The sequence below is a fragment of the Ixodes scapularis genome, unplaced genomic scaffold (genome assembly GCF_016920785.2).
Source record: "Ixodes scapularis isolate PalLabHiFi unplaced genomic scaffold, ASM1692078v2 PGA_scaffold49__6_contigs__length_1374808, whole genome shotgun sequence".
Classification (NCBI taxonomy): Eukaryota; Metazoa; Arthropoda; class Arachnida; order Ixodida; family Ixodidae; genus Ixodes; species Ixodes scapularis.
Genome location: NW_024609878.1, coordinates 691779 through 703813, shown reverse-complemented (window position 1 = coordinate 703813; position 12035 = coordinate 691779). Strand labels below are relative to the sequence as shown.

Below are 12035 nucleotides of genomic sequence, written 5' to 3'. Positions count from 1 at the left end.
TCTGGAAGCGTAGAGTATTTGGATGCGCTCAACCTCGGTACGGTCTAGACATTCCTGCGAAATTTTGATTAAGAAGTTCTTAGTGGGCACTACGGGGCGAAAAATGTCACCCTCGTACGTGGCTTCGGACTGGAACTAAGCGGGAAAGAGATTCAGTGGTTTTGGTTCCTTCAAGTCATGCACAAGGGTGACATTTTTTGTTCCGTAGCGCTCACTGCAAATTTTCTAATCAAAATTTTGTGGCACGGCTAGACCGTTTGAGGTCAAGCGTCATTTCTCCAAATACATTACGCCCTCAAAAATTAAAATGTAAAAAGTTTATTAAAAAATTTTGCCGAGTTAATTAGCTATATTATTACCCCTTTCACCTCTTTTCTAGGAACCGTCATGGTTACCAACTTGCCCTGAGGCTTTTTTATTTAATTCTGAACCAACTACAAAAATAACATCCTGTATATGTGCAGGTACGGATGATACAAAAAAGCCCAGGCGAGCGCGTGGCTCCGAAGACCTTTAGTGCCATCTAACGGTAGAAAGCTGAGTCGTCATCAAGGCTATCGTGTAAATAAGCGACATTTCGGCGGCTGTACTTTTTTTGTTATTACTCTCCACTTGGTCGGCAAACGATTGTGGGTCAACACGGATAGTAGCGCTACTTGGCGAAACAAAAAACCGCTCATCATCGTTTATCCTACGAACTTGTTATCAAACGCCCAAAAATTGATCGCTCAACCTGCTGACCCAGTGGCAGTGGCATAGCTAGGCCATCTTGCACCCAGGGCTTTTAGGCATTTCATAGCCCCCCCCCCCCCCCCCGCCCACTTGCTTTCACTCCCCAAGATCGCAATCAGTAAAAAGAGGGGGGCGGGAAGGGGCGGCTGCCACCAGAGGTGGCACCCCCCCCCCCCCCCTTCTCCCACGTGAGGCCTGGTACCCCGGCGGGGAAGGGGGTGTGCCGGGGGGGCCTGGTACCCCGGGCCCCCCCCCCCCCCCCCGGTTGCTACGCCACTGTCCGGTGGCATTAACCAAGCGACAGCTGGTCAAGTGAGGAGCGACGAGAAAAATTGAACAGCCGCCGAAGTTTTGATAATGGTAGAGTTTTTTTTAGAGCGTAGCTCTTAGGTGCCCTTTTCCGGGTTTGTCGGCGTACACTAAATTTAGAGGGAAAATTGATGTCATGTGACCTCAACACCTATTCAATTCCCTGCTAAATTTAGTGGGGAAATTCAGTTTCTGCGCTAGATTTAGTGGGCAAATTCAGTTTCTCTGCTAGATTTAGTAGGAAAATTGACGTCGCGTGACTTCTACACCAATTTAATTCCCCACTACGTGACCTTTACACCAATTCAATTCCCCGCTAAATTTAGTGGGGAAATAAACCGGTGTTGAGGTCACATGACGTCAATTTTCCCGCTGAATCTTGTAGAGAAGTTGAATTTGTTCGTAGGTGACGTGACACCAAGTCATGTGACGTCATTTTCTCCGCTGAATTTAACTAGGAAACTGAATTGGAGGAGTAGGGGAGAGAAGGGGATGGATGAGGAGGGGAGGAGCAAGGGTACAGAGGTGGAGGAGGGGCATACCCTCCTCTTTTTACCCTCCCCTCCTTCTCAACAAGAGCTGCGCTCTAATTTCACATCACAGAGATTTGTAAACGTCTTTCATTTTTTTTCTGGTAGGCAGTGTTATAGACAACCATTTTCATAAATAGTATGAACATTTGACCTCGCAAATACCGCAAAACTTTCGCTCTAATGAAACACAGTTACAGGGTCACCTCATGGATGGCACCAGTGTGCTCCCTTGTTGTAAGAGATTACGAGTGCTTGGTCCTAAGCAAATGCAAGTGTGAATGGGCCCCTTTGCATTTCGATGGCGTTGCAGCTGGAAGACGTTAGCAGACGGTTTGCGGTCATGGTGTACATTCACGGCGGCGACTTTGACCACGGTTCTGGGAACACGTTTCCTGGCCACATGCTCGCCGCATCACAAGAGGTGGTCGTCGTCACCTTCAACTACCGCCTGGGGGCACTTGGTGAGCTGACGCGCGACCGCCACTCGTTTAATATGTGTTTGCGTGCAAATTTGTGTGGCATTATGCACGCTGCTGCATGTCGCTTACCGGAATTTATAGTCGAGTGGTTCGTGAAATGCAGGCTAAATGTTTCCTGCGAATAAAGTGCAGAAAAGCACTTGATATGTCATATGGGTCACCACCAAAGGACCTTCTTAGGGAGGTGAATACTGTTTAGAAGCGTTTAGTACAAGTTATTTTTTATTTGTGTTGCAGTTAATAGTAATAAAGATATAGTTTCATCTAGAAACTTGATGGGCATCATCGGAAATAACTAAGTTATCTTTAGAAAGATTTATGGCATAAGCAACTTTTTATAGCATCTTGAGGAAAAACCCAATTTCAATGCATTTCCAATGTTTCGGTTTCGTATTGGCAACACTGACAATAGAAAACTGAAACCATGTGGTGCATTCAAAATTTGTGCTTTCTGGGGCGGAATAAAATGCTGGCCACACCTTAATTATTTCTTAAAGTGAGTTGTTTAGTGCTTTTCTTTGTACCTTTCGAGTTTCTAGTTGAAATCATGCCTTTACCTCTACTAATTAGAAAGCTAATGAATAAGAAATAAATGAGCAGTTAATTATCCCAAAACACACTTCTCCAAGCTTGGCAGTGACCAACACAACATGAAACCCTCTTTAAAAAATACTTTCTACAAGAAAAGTTTTGCCTGCGTTATGTCAAACTCCTTATAGGGATGTCACGAACCACCCTAGGTTTGAATTCGAAAGTTTTCAATATTGTCAACCCGAACTGAGGTTCAAATTCGAAAGATTTTGATATTTTCGTACCGACCGAGGTTCGAATTAGAAAAATTCGCAACTTTCGATTACTGTGGAGTTTCAAATTCGAAAAGTTTGAAGCTTTCACGGTTTCTAAAAGTTTGGGTTAGAATATTTCAAATATGTTTTTTACTTGAGGTTCGAGAAATTAGAAGGCTTTGAACTTTCCTAACTTGAAATTCAAGAGATTAAAAAAATTTGAATTTCTTGGGATCTGAAGTTTGAAAAATTCGAAGATTTCGAAATTCTTTAGACCTAAAATTCAAAAAATTCGAACACTTCGAATTTTTATGGACAAAGTTAAAAAATCAATATTTCTAATTTTTTTCTACATAAAGTTAGAAAAGTTCGAAGGTTGCGATTCCCTCTTAGGGCTAAATTCGAAAAACAAAACAAAAAACTTCAAAGATTTAGAATTTCTTTGAAGTCCAAGTTCGCGAAGTTCAAAGTCCGGTTTTCGTTTTCCTCTACAGTTTCAGTTTCAAATGAAGTTTTCACGCCTCAATGGTTTTCACGAAATCAGGATTTGAAAAGTTTGCGTGTGATATTTAGACTGCGCAAAGTTGGTCAGGCAATTAAATCTCGAGTGTCTCAGATGTGCTGGAATATTTGCCAGTGCAGAGTGATGTGTGACCATAGATCAGTAATTGTGACCACCAGCTCGGGGGGGGGGTCTTTAACGTGCATCACACAGTAGTGATCACACAAACGCACTGTTTTACAATACTCATCCAGTTCGAAATGGCCAGGGGTGGGCAGGAGGTTGAGACTCAGAAAAACCTTGAAGCGATATGGCAAACTACCTCCCCACCCCTTTGCACACTGGTAATAATCCGATCGAATGCCGCCCGAATGACATTGGCATATAGTAAGTGAAGTCTGTAATTGCTCTGGAAGTTTTTTTTCTGGGACGGAGGGAACGCCGAGCAAAAAGCACAGAAGCGGACACAACTCGCGGTCGAGGAGTGTTCTACCATACCAGTGGCGTCGAAAGAGGAAAGAAAGGGGGGAGGGAGGGCTCCAACCCCCCCCTCCCAGATGTTTCGGACTGTTAAAGAAAACAATATGGGGAAAGAGGGCATGTTCAAGCTTATTTTAGTCTGAAATTATTTATGCATATGTATTGGTACTGTCCTCTTCACTGCATAAAAGATTGCGTAAATGGTCACTGTCGGAAAATCATTGTCAGAAGGCACTACTTCTCACATGTTTAGTGGTTCGAAAGTTCAAAGCTATGTCTTTACAACCTAAATAACTGTGCCATTGGTAAAATAATAATAGTAAACTTAACAATAAATGTGGGGATAAAAAGCTGGGAAAAAAAAAACTATCAAGAACTTGTGGAAGTGTTGTATTCTTGCATATTCAGAAACTTGGAACTTCAAAACAAGTTTCTCTTACCAAAATATGTACAGGCTAAAAGAAACACAACCAAAGAACATAAAGACAAAAAAAAAAAAAAAGGCTCCCTCCCTCCCCCCTTTGAGTCAAAATCCTGGCTACGTGCCTGCTGTATATGGTATACTCTTAATCACGTGCTGAAGTTAAACAATATTAGAAATCTTCCCCCATGAGTAATTTTTATTCCTCAATGTGAAAAAAACAATAAATACGTTATTTTGTATTCTGCAGATGGCAGTGATATGTACTGTCTGTGGTGTTAATTTAAATGTAATACCTCAAACAATTTAGACAAAAAAAATTACCAAGTTTAGGTCATAATTGCCCGTAAATACATGTTTGGACATTTCTTCAAAACTCATCTTGAATAACAATAATCATATCTTAAGACGACACTTACCGAGGCTATACATAGATCATTCTTAAAAGGTTTAACATATCTATGGCACAAACGGCAATAATCAAAAACCCATCGTCCTTCCTCACTCCTTTGAGAATTTATTTCTTTAAAACTAAGCATGCCAGAACATTGAAATAAATGGCATTGTCTTCCGCAAGGAACGCGGCACCGCATGTAAAAATTCAAGAGAAAAAAAAATATGAATGTACCTCACTACTTGAATAAAAATGAAACTATCCGTCGGTCTTTTGAAGTTCGACAAACTTTTGACTTTTCAGGATCGAAAGTTCGAAACTTTTCAAATTATCTAGATAAATAAGTTCGAAAATTATAGAATTTCTTAGTGTAGGAAGTTCAAAAGTTTAAAAAGCTTCAACATTTTAGTGAAAAAAATTTGACAGATGGAAAATCATTGAATTTTCTGGTCTATCAAATTCGAAAGTTCGACAAGCCTCCAATTTTGCTGCATAATAACTTCGAAAGTTCAAAAAGAATTGAACTTTTTAACGCAATGAGTTCTAAGGTTTGAAAAACATTGCATTTCTGAACGTGCAAAGTTCGAAATTTCGAAAACGTCAAACTTCTTAGTTTAAAAAGTTCAGAAATTCAACTTCCGTCGAATTTTTACGATATAGAAAATTCCAAATCTTTCGAACTTTTCAAACCACTTTATTCGATCGTCGAAACTTCGGTTCGAAAAAAGTTTGCAACATCCCTACTCCTTATAGACGCTTTTAGTCAACTTTGCACGGGTACTGCCATCTTGGCATCACGTGACCTTTCCGCCATTACCGGCCTCTACTTTCCTGCTGCTGTATTACGTATACCGCTGCGTATTGCACTTTGCCAGCCACCGCCGGGGTGAATTGGACTGTGAATGGGTCAATGACACGAGATTATGGCCTAGACTTCAAAGACCATGTAAGTTCATCACATTTGTTACAATTTTGCCGGAAATGAAGGTAGTTGAAACTGAGTGCGACTTCTGCAAATGTCGAGCTGACACAGCAAGGCTATCACAGCCTTATTCATCGCTGCATCTGCATACTTAAATTGCATAGGCCATTTGGCAAGTGAAAAACTTGAGGATCAGCAACAAGCTGGGCCGTCCCTGGGGTGAATTGCTTGCTGTTGCTCATCGCACCGCTCGGTTGTAGAAGATTCCTAGTAAACTTTGTTCATCGCCTGGGAGTCGCTCGCATGCAGTCTTTGGTGCTGCGCCTCATCGCTTATCAGAAAAATATTGTGCTTGACATTGGGTGCATCAGAATGAGTTACAGCAGATAACCTATGCGTTGGGTAGAAAGTCTTGCACTTAAAAACGCTTTGCTCAAGTTATTCAGTATTAATTGGTGCACCGAAGATGGCACAGAGCACGGACAGTCCACATGCTTTAGCAGAACATGTTCAGTGCACGCAGTGTGGTTCCAGACTTCAATGTTGCCACTGCAGTTTTTGCAACCCGCTACAGAGCACGTCTTGTCCTTTGAATGCTGTTTACTTGTCCCACTGTGGCCGCTCATCGTCACACAAACACCCGCAAGCGAGGTAACCAGAGCGCAGGCGCAGGCCAAAATACAGGCCGGCAATGGCAGGCGGCCTGGGGAGCGCACCGACTGGTGGTGGCTCGGGTAACTGAAGCGCTGAAGGCGTCCGTACATGGTGCCCTAGAAACGTGGTGCTGTAGTGGACAAACAACATTGCATCTGCCCGGTCCAGGGTTAGTGTACCCGAAATTTAGAGCGGTTCCAACCGCTCAATCTGGGGCCACACGATTTATTGGCCGCATTTGCGGCATAAACGTGTAGAGCGTCTCCAAGCTTTGCTCGACATGTTCAACCACCATCCTCCTTCCCATGCGGCCACACACGCACGCACACGAGGAGCCCAGTCTACACAGGACACAGACTTCACATAATAATGTGGAAGAAGCGTATTTCGTCCGCTTCGGAACAGCAGGGCATAGACGCGCAAATGTCAGTGGTCCCAGTAGGCCCATATTGCTGGCGGCGCTTTAATGTGCACAAAGCAGCAACACCAATTGCCACTTGTAAGGTCTGTGCCTAGTTTTTCTAGCTTCGTTTTGCACAAAATGCTGTCGTCGGGCATCGTACAAGAGGAAATGAAGTCGACGAGCCCTCGAGCAACTTTAGCTCGTCGCAGCAAAAAAAAGCGCACCTAACCTTTTGTCTCTTTCTTTCTCCTCTTCTCTGTCACTCTCTTTCTCTCGAGACCACGGATTTAAGCATTTACGATCTGCCGCTTTTTACCCTCCTGGCGCAGGAGGTGTCTGCCATTGAATTGGACGCTCTTTCTGTGGTTTGCGTCGCTCCTTCTCTTCAATTTAGGCTTTCCACATGTCCAGGGTTCCTGGCGACGGGCGACGATGTGTCTCCCGGCAACTATGGGCTGCTGGACCAGGCAGCTGCCATTCAGTGGGTGCACGACTTCGTCGAAGGTTTTGCCGGCGACCCGAGGAGAATCACCCTGTTTGGACCCGGCGCCGGTGCGGCCAGTGCGGGCTTACACATGGTGCACCAGATGGGACGGCGTGACCGTGAGCTGGCCTTTCCCATCTTCCTCGCCCGCACGCCGGAACTATACTCCGTTTCACGATAACTTGGTGAACTGTGGAGGCTGTGGCCCCCGCGTCCCAATAAGAGCACCAGAGCAAGGAACAGGATAACACCCCATGGTCGAGGCCTTGGGGGCCTCGTTACTGCCACAGCAACAGTGCCGTCTGCGACAAAAAGTAGCTCTGGGCTTCTTTTTCTTTTAACGGCAATTGAACTCGCGCGCTTCAATATCTAACGAGAAGATACAAAAAGTAAAGAATAAATAATCACAAATTTATGCGTTTCAATTATATTTAAACCAAAAAAGTGACGTCGCAACCGTATTCGCTCCTGGTTTTTTCTCTCCTTGTAGCACCGTGGCCGTTAGCAATTGCCGACGATCGCAGCCGTGTAATCGGCCGTTTCACCTTAACACATCGCACTGTTATCTGGCATTAACGCCGGTCCTCAGATTTGTGGCTAAATTGAGTGTATGGTTGTCTTATGAATTGTTCATGAAATGCTTGCTATTCTAGCGGACAGAAATGTTGCTGTGGTGGACACTCATCCGAAGTTTGTTGGTTTCGGAGCAGGTGATTTTTGGCTAGCAGACGACAGCTGGTTCCTCCGGGCCTCGCTCCTCTCATTTGGTGTAGTGACACAAATGCTCCCGTGACAATGGGTCACACGCCTCGCTCCAATGCTCTTATTGGGTCACGGGGCCCTTGCGTCCACAGTTCGCAAAGTTACCGTGAAACAAAGTATATACAGGGTGTTTCGGCTAACTCGTGCCTAGACTCGAAGAAAACCGGTGCATGTGCAACGCGCGTCGAACTGAAGCAGTATTGTTCACGGTCCTGTCGAGCGAGTCGGGATATTTTTTGTGATATGTCTAATGGGCTAATTATAATGTGCATTATTTTGCTAAGTTTTTAATTATTGCTGTTTGCACAAACCCTCCAATAAAAAAGTTATGTAGCGTGTAGAGTAGGAGTCTCAAACACGCGGCCAGTGGGCCACACATGGCCTGTGACACTCTAGGATGCAGCCCACAAGCATTCCATGCTGCGAGTCCCCGTTCCCATGCCTCGAGCGCCACATGTGCCATAAATAATAGTTTGATACTGTTGATTTATTTCTGCTTGAAAGGGATCTATGCTCTGTTCACGCATTCTGCACCATTCTTACTTTTTAAAAACCAAGTATTGGTTTGTCTAAATATTTGCTTCTCGCCCTTTCTTATGTAAATCAACCGGAACGGCAATACCACTACTAGGGTATACAAGCGCGAGCTCTTTGCTCAAGGAAGCACCTTGGCTGCATGAACTCTTGCACAACAGGAACAATGGCCAAAGATAAAGCTATGAGCTCAGGCTTCTACCTGTCAGACAATACCTTAAAGATTTAAGTATTTTCTTATAATGCTGTTATAAAAATTGTCGGGAGAGCAAAAACTGTATCATAAAGAGATATTTTTCTATGCCTGTTGAGCCTAGCGAATTGTGCGACAGGGCAAGGGTGGTTTGCTTACTTTCGTTCTATTGAAAACTGCCAGGACTGGGCTATGATGGTGTCCTTTTATAACATTAGGCGTGGGCCCAAAGTATCATATATGCAAATAAAAGCTGAAGAGTGCAAAACGATGAGCTTGCAAAAGCATAAGGTTGCTTGTCTAAAAAATCTGTGGGGAGTCGCTGGGACGGTCGGCTGCTTTGCAACGTGACATAGTAGTACTGCTGTTTGCTCGTTTATATCTTTGTCGCAAAATAGGTAAATATTGCCCCCCCTGCGTCCGTTGGCCCTCATCCTTTCGGGGGTGGGCAATTTGGCCCTCCACACTCGAATGAGTTTGAGACCCCTGGTGTAGAGAAACATCCCCCTGTGTCGTTTTTGTCAAGGTCATCGTCGCACATTTCTTTTTGTTGTGTTTTCGAAGTAAAAGCATTCTAGTTTGGGACGTTGGCTGGCACAATCGCTCTTCCGCGGTGTCACCGAGGACACCGCAGTGACACCGCATACTAGAGCTATAGTACGCACAAAACAAAAAGCATATTCTTGCAGGATGTTGAGAGGTCTTTTCACTGTGACCAGTTGACAGCCAAAGATACGCAAAAACATGGCCAATCATGTTTACACCTCTTAGTTTGCGATTCGTCCCACGCCATGCTCGTCAGCCGACGCTGCTATTGGCAGCCCAGGACTCGCCACATCCTGCATTTCTTACGCTGTCTACGGCTGTCCAAGGTTTTCTCGTGCCTAAATGCTCTGTTTGGCGGTCCAATAATGCCGTTGCTGCGGCGGGTCTCGTGTTCGCACGTGCAGTGGCCTTCCAGCGGGTGATAGCGCAGGGCGGCTCGGCGATGGCGGAGTGGGCGCTGGACCAAGACCCGATTCGCATGCGGAACATGAGCTACCTGTACGGGGAGCAGGTGGGCTGCGGGGGCCACACTACGCAGCACCTGGTCAACTGCCTCCGCAGCAAGGGGAACAGCAGCTCCGAGTTCACCCTCGCACGAGTCACAGTCGGTGGACGCTTTTTTCGGTCGCCGTCTTTGTTCTTAGAGCAAAAGTTGTCGAGAGCTTGCACGCGTAAACTCGTTTACGGTTCTCCGAGCAGAGTTAAAAAAATGAGAGCTTCGTCTCTTTTATGGGAAAGCGGCATGTATAGTTGAGAAGCTTTGGTACAAGAGGAAAGCTGGTCATCCCTCTAGGAAGTCCCTTTTAGCAACAACACCTTTTGTTCTTGAGGATGTTCTTGGATTGCACTTATTTTATTTACCTGATTTTAATAGTGCATACTCAGCTTTCCTACAAACAGTTTTTCAACATATTTTTCAAAAAAAAAAAAAGAAGAAAAAAAAAATGCACGTTTGGATTGGGTAAGTACGATATTTGCCGGATGCCTCGTGCTCTTTTGGTTCTGCGCCACGAGTGTGCTTTATATTGTGCCCCAAATCACGGGTTATCTTTTAGTCATTCCATGCGCAAGAGCAGTGCCACGTTCATCTGAAATGCCTCAATGGTCTAAAAGCACGGCCATCGAGTGTCAGAAAGTTTGTTGCAGTGAAAAAGGCACCAAACAAGTTTATCACGTGCAAGCATCTGGTTTGACGAAATATGCTACTACTAGTATAAGCAGAACTTACTTAGTGACGATAGTAGGAGAACCAGCCAGGCCCTGATTAGTGTCCTGTGACTGTGTGTCTAATTGCATTATTTGCAGAAGGCAATTTCAATTGTGACCACATATATCCTTGTTGTTTCTTTTTTCTTCATGTTCCCCTTCACTTATAGATTAGAAGTTTTAAGCAATCTGTGCTTTACGTTAGGCATTCAGTTGTATGGATTCACTGTTATAGTGTATATAAGTTGGTTGTTTTGTGGCCAACTTTTACCATATTTTCCGGTTTATATAAGTTGCGCCTGTGTATGTCACAACCGCCTATAAACGGCTGTTTTCAGAAAAATTTGGTATTTAAGTCACACCTATATGTTTGTACGGTCGGCGCAGCAAAACTGCACCGAAAAGCGCGTATATGCGTTTGACAATCGCAATACGTGCACAAGCGAGAGCAAGTTTCAATATTCTCGTCAACAAACCCAACAAAAATAATGACCCCCGTGCCAAATTTCCGCCGTTAAGGTCTAACTCGTAGAGAAAAAAATGTGCGTAAGTTGCACCGTTGCATAAAAGACTTGAATGAAAAGTTTATAAAAAAACGAAAGACAGCGACTTATACATCAGAAAATATGGTACTTTGCAATAATGATTACTTAGATTGTTGATGCTTTCGTTTTCTAGCCCTTGGTTGGGAGGCTTGCCTGGGGCCCAGTCTTGGATCGCCACACGCGCGCCCAGGCGGAGAGCATAGTGCCCGTCGCGCCAGAGGAGTTTTTCCGGGACCTTCCGCCGAGGGAGGCGGAGCTAATGCGGGAGCAGGTGGCTTACATGACAGGCGTCACACGCAACGAGGCTTCTTACATAGCACGTGAGTGAGGGCCGCAGCATTGGGCCAGGTAGAGCGGCGCCCCCAAAGTCGGCGACGCGTGGCATAGAACGTGTGCGGGTGAGGCTCGTTGCCCTAAGCTAAAAGTTTTCTACCGGCTATATGGCGGGCATCATAACATCGGTTTGAGTAACTCTGCACAAGCTAAAAGCTCTGGAGCACTCGGAGGAACCAATCGGAGAGGCAGTTACTGCAATATCTACAGAAGGGAGTGCAGAGAATGACGAGGCGAAAAATAGGTTTGGACTTAAAGAAACAGTTCGCTCTCTGGCACTGAGCGTGTCATTTCACCGTGTTCAGCACCACAGTATAGACTGTTCTGTGTAATCTGATTTGGCCTGATCTGTCTGCACTAGGGAGAAGAGGAATTTCGGGAATATTGACCCCGCGGAAAAGTGCCGAGCGGCTGCATTCACCATGCTTTCTTATATATAACCGCTACGCGAAACGCTAATGCATTTCTTCGAGAATTGGCGTGGTGGCAGCAGCAATTTCGGCCCATTTTTGTAAGGTCTAAACATACCGATTTTAGCCTCGTCATTTGTCAAGCTCTCTTTGCGTATTGCAGCGATGGGCTCTCTCGGGCATTTTGCAGGAAAGTTAACGCTCCACATTTCTTAAAGCATACACATCTTCCCAGAAGAGGGTCTTCCAGAATTAACGAGCAGTTTGGAGTCGAGCCGTAGAGTCCAAACCTCAGCGTTTATAAGTGCTCTTTTCAGGGTAAAAACAATCAAGGAGTGAAATACCGTATTTACTCGCGCAATGAACGCACTTGCGTAATGAACGCACCCCCCAAGTCGGCTCTCGAAA

The 12035-nt window shown here is 44.9% G+C and overlaps 1 protein-coding gene across 2 annotated transcripts in view; it reads left to right on the top strand.

Moving 5' to 3' along the window:
* The window catches only part of LOC115308183 (acetylcholinesterase), a 37146-nt gene that overhangs the window by 4453 nt on the left and 20658 nt on the right, over positions 1-12035 (top strand). For both annotated transcript variants that reach the window (XR_005714985.3, XM_029979939.4), the window contains exons 3-6: positions 1885-2035; positions 7026-7217; positions 9538-9737; positions 11018-11204. Coding sequence is in view for 1 of the 2 variants with exons in the window: in XM_029979939.4 (XP_029835799.2) it covers positions 1885-2035; positions 7026-7217; positions 9538-9737; positions 11018-11204 (730 nt within the window). In the remaining variant the exon portion in view is untranslated. The remainder of the gene's footprint in view (positions 1-1884; positions 2036-7025; positions 7218-9537; positions 9738-11017; positions 11205-12035) is intronic.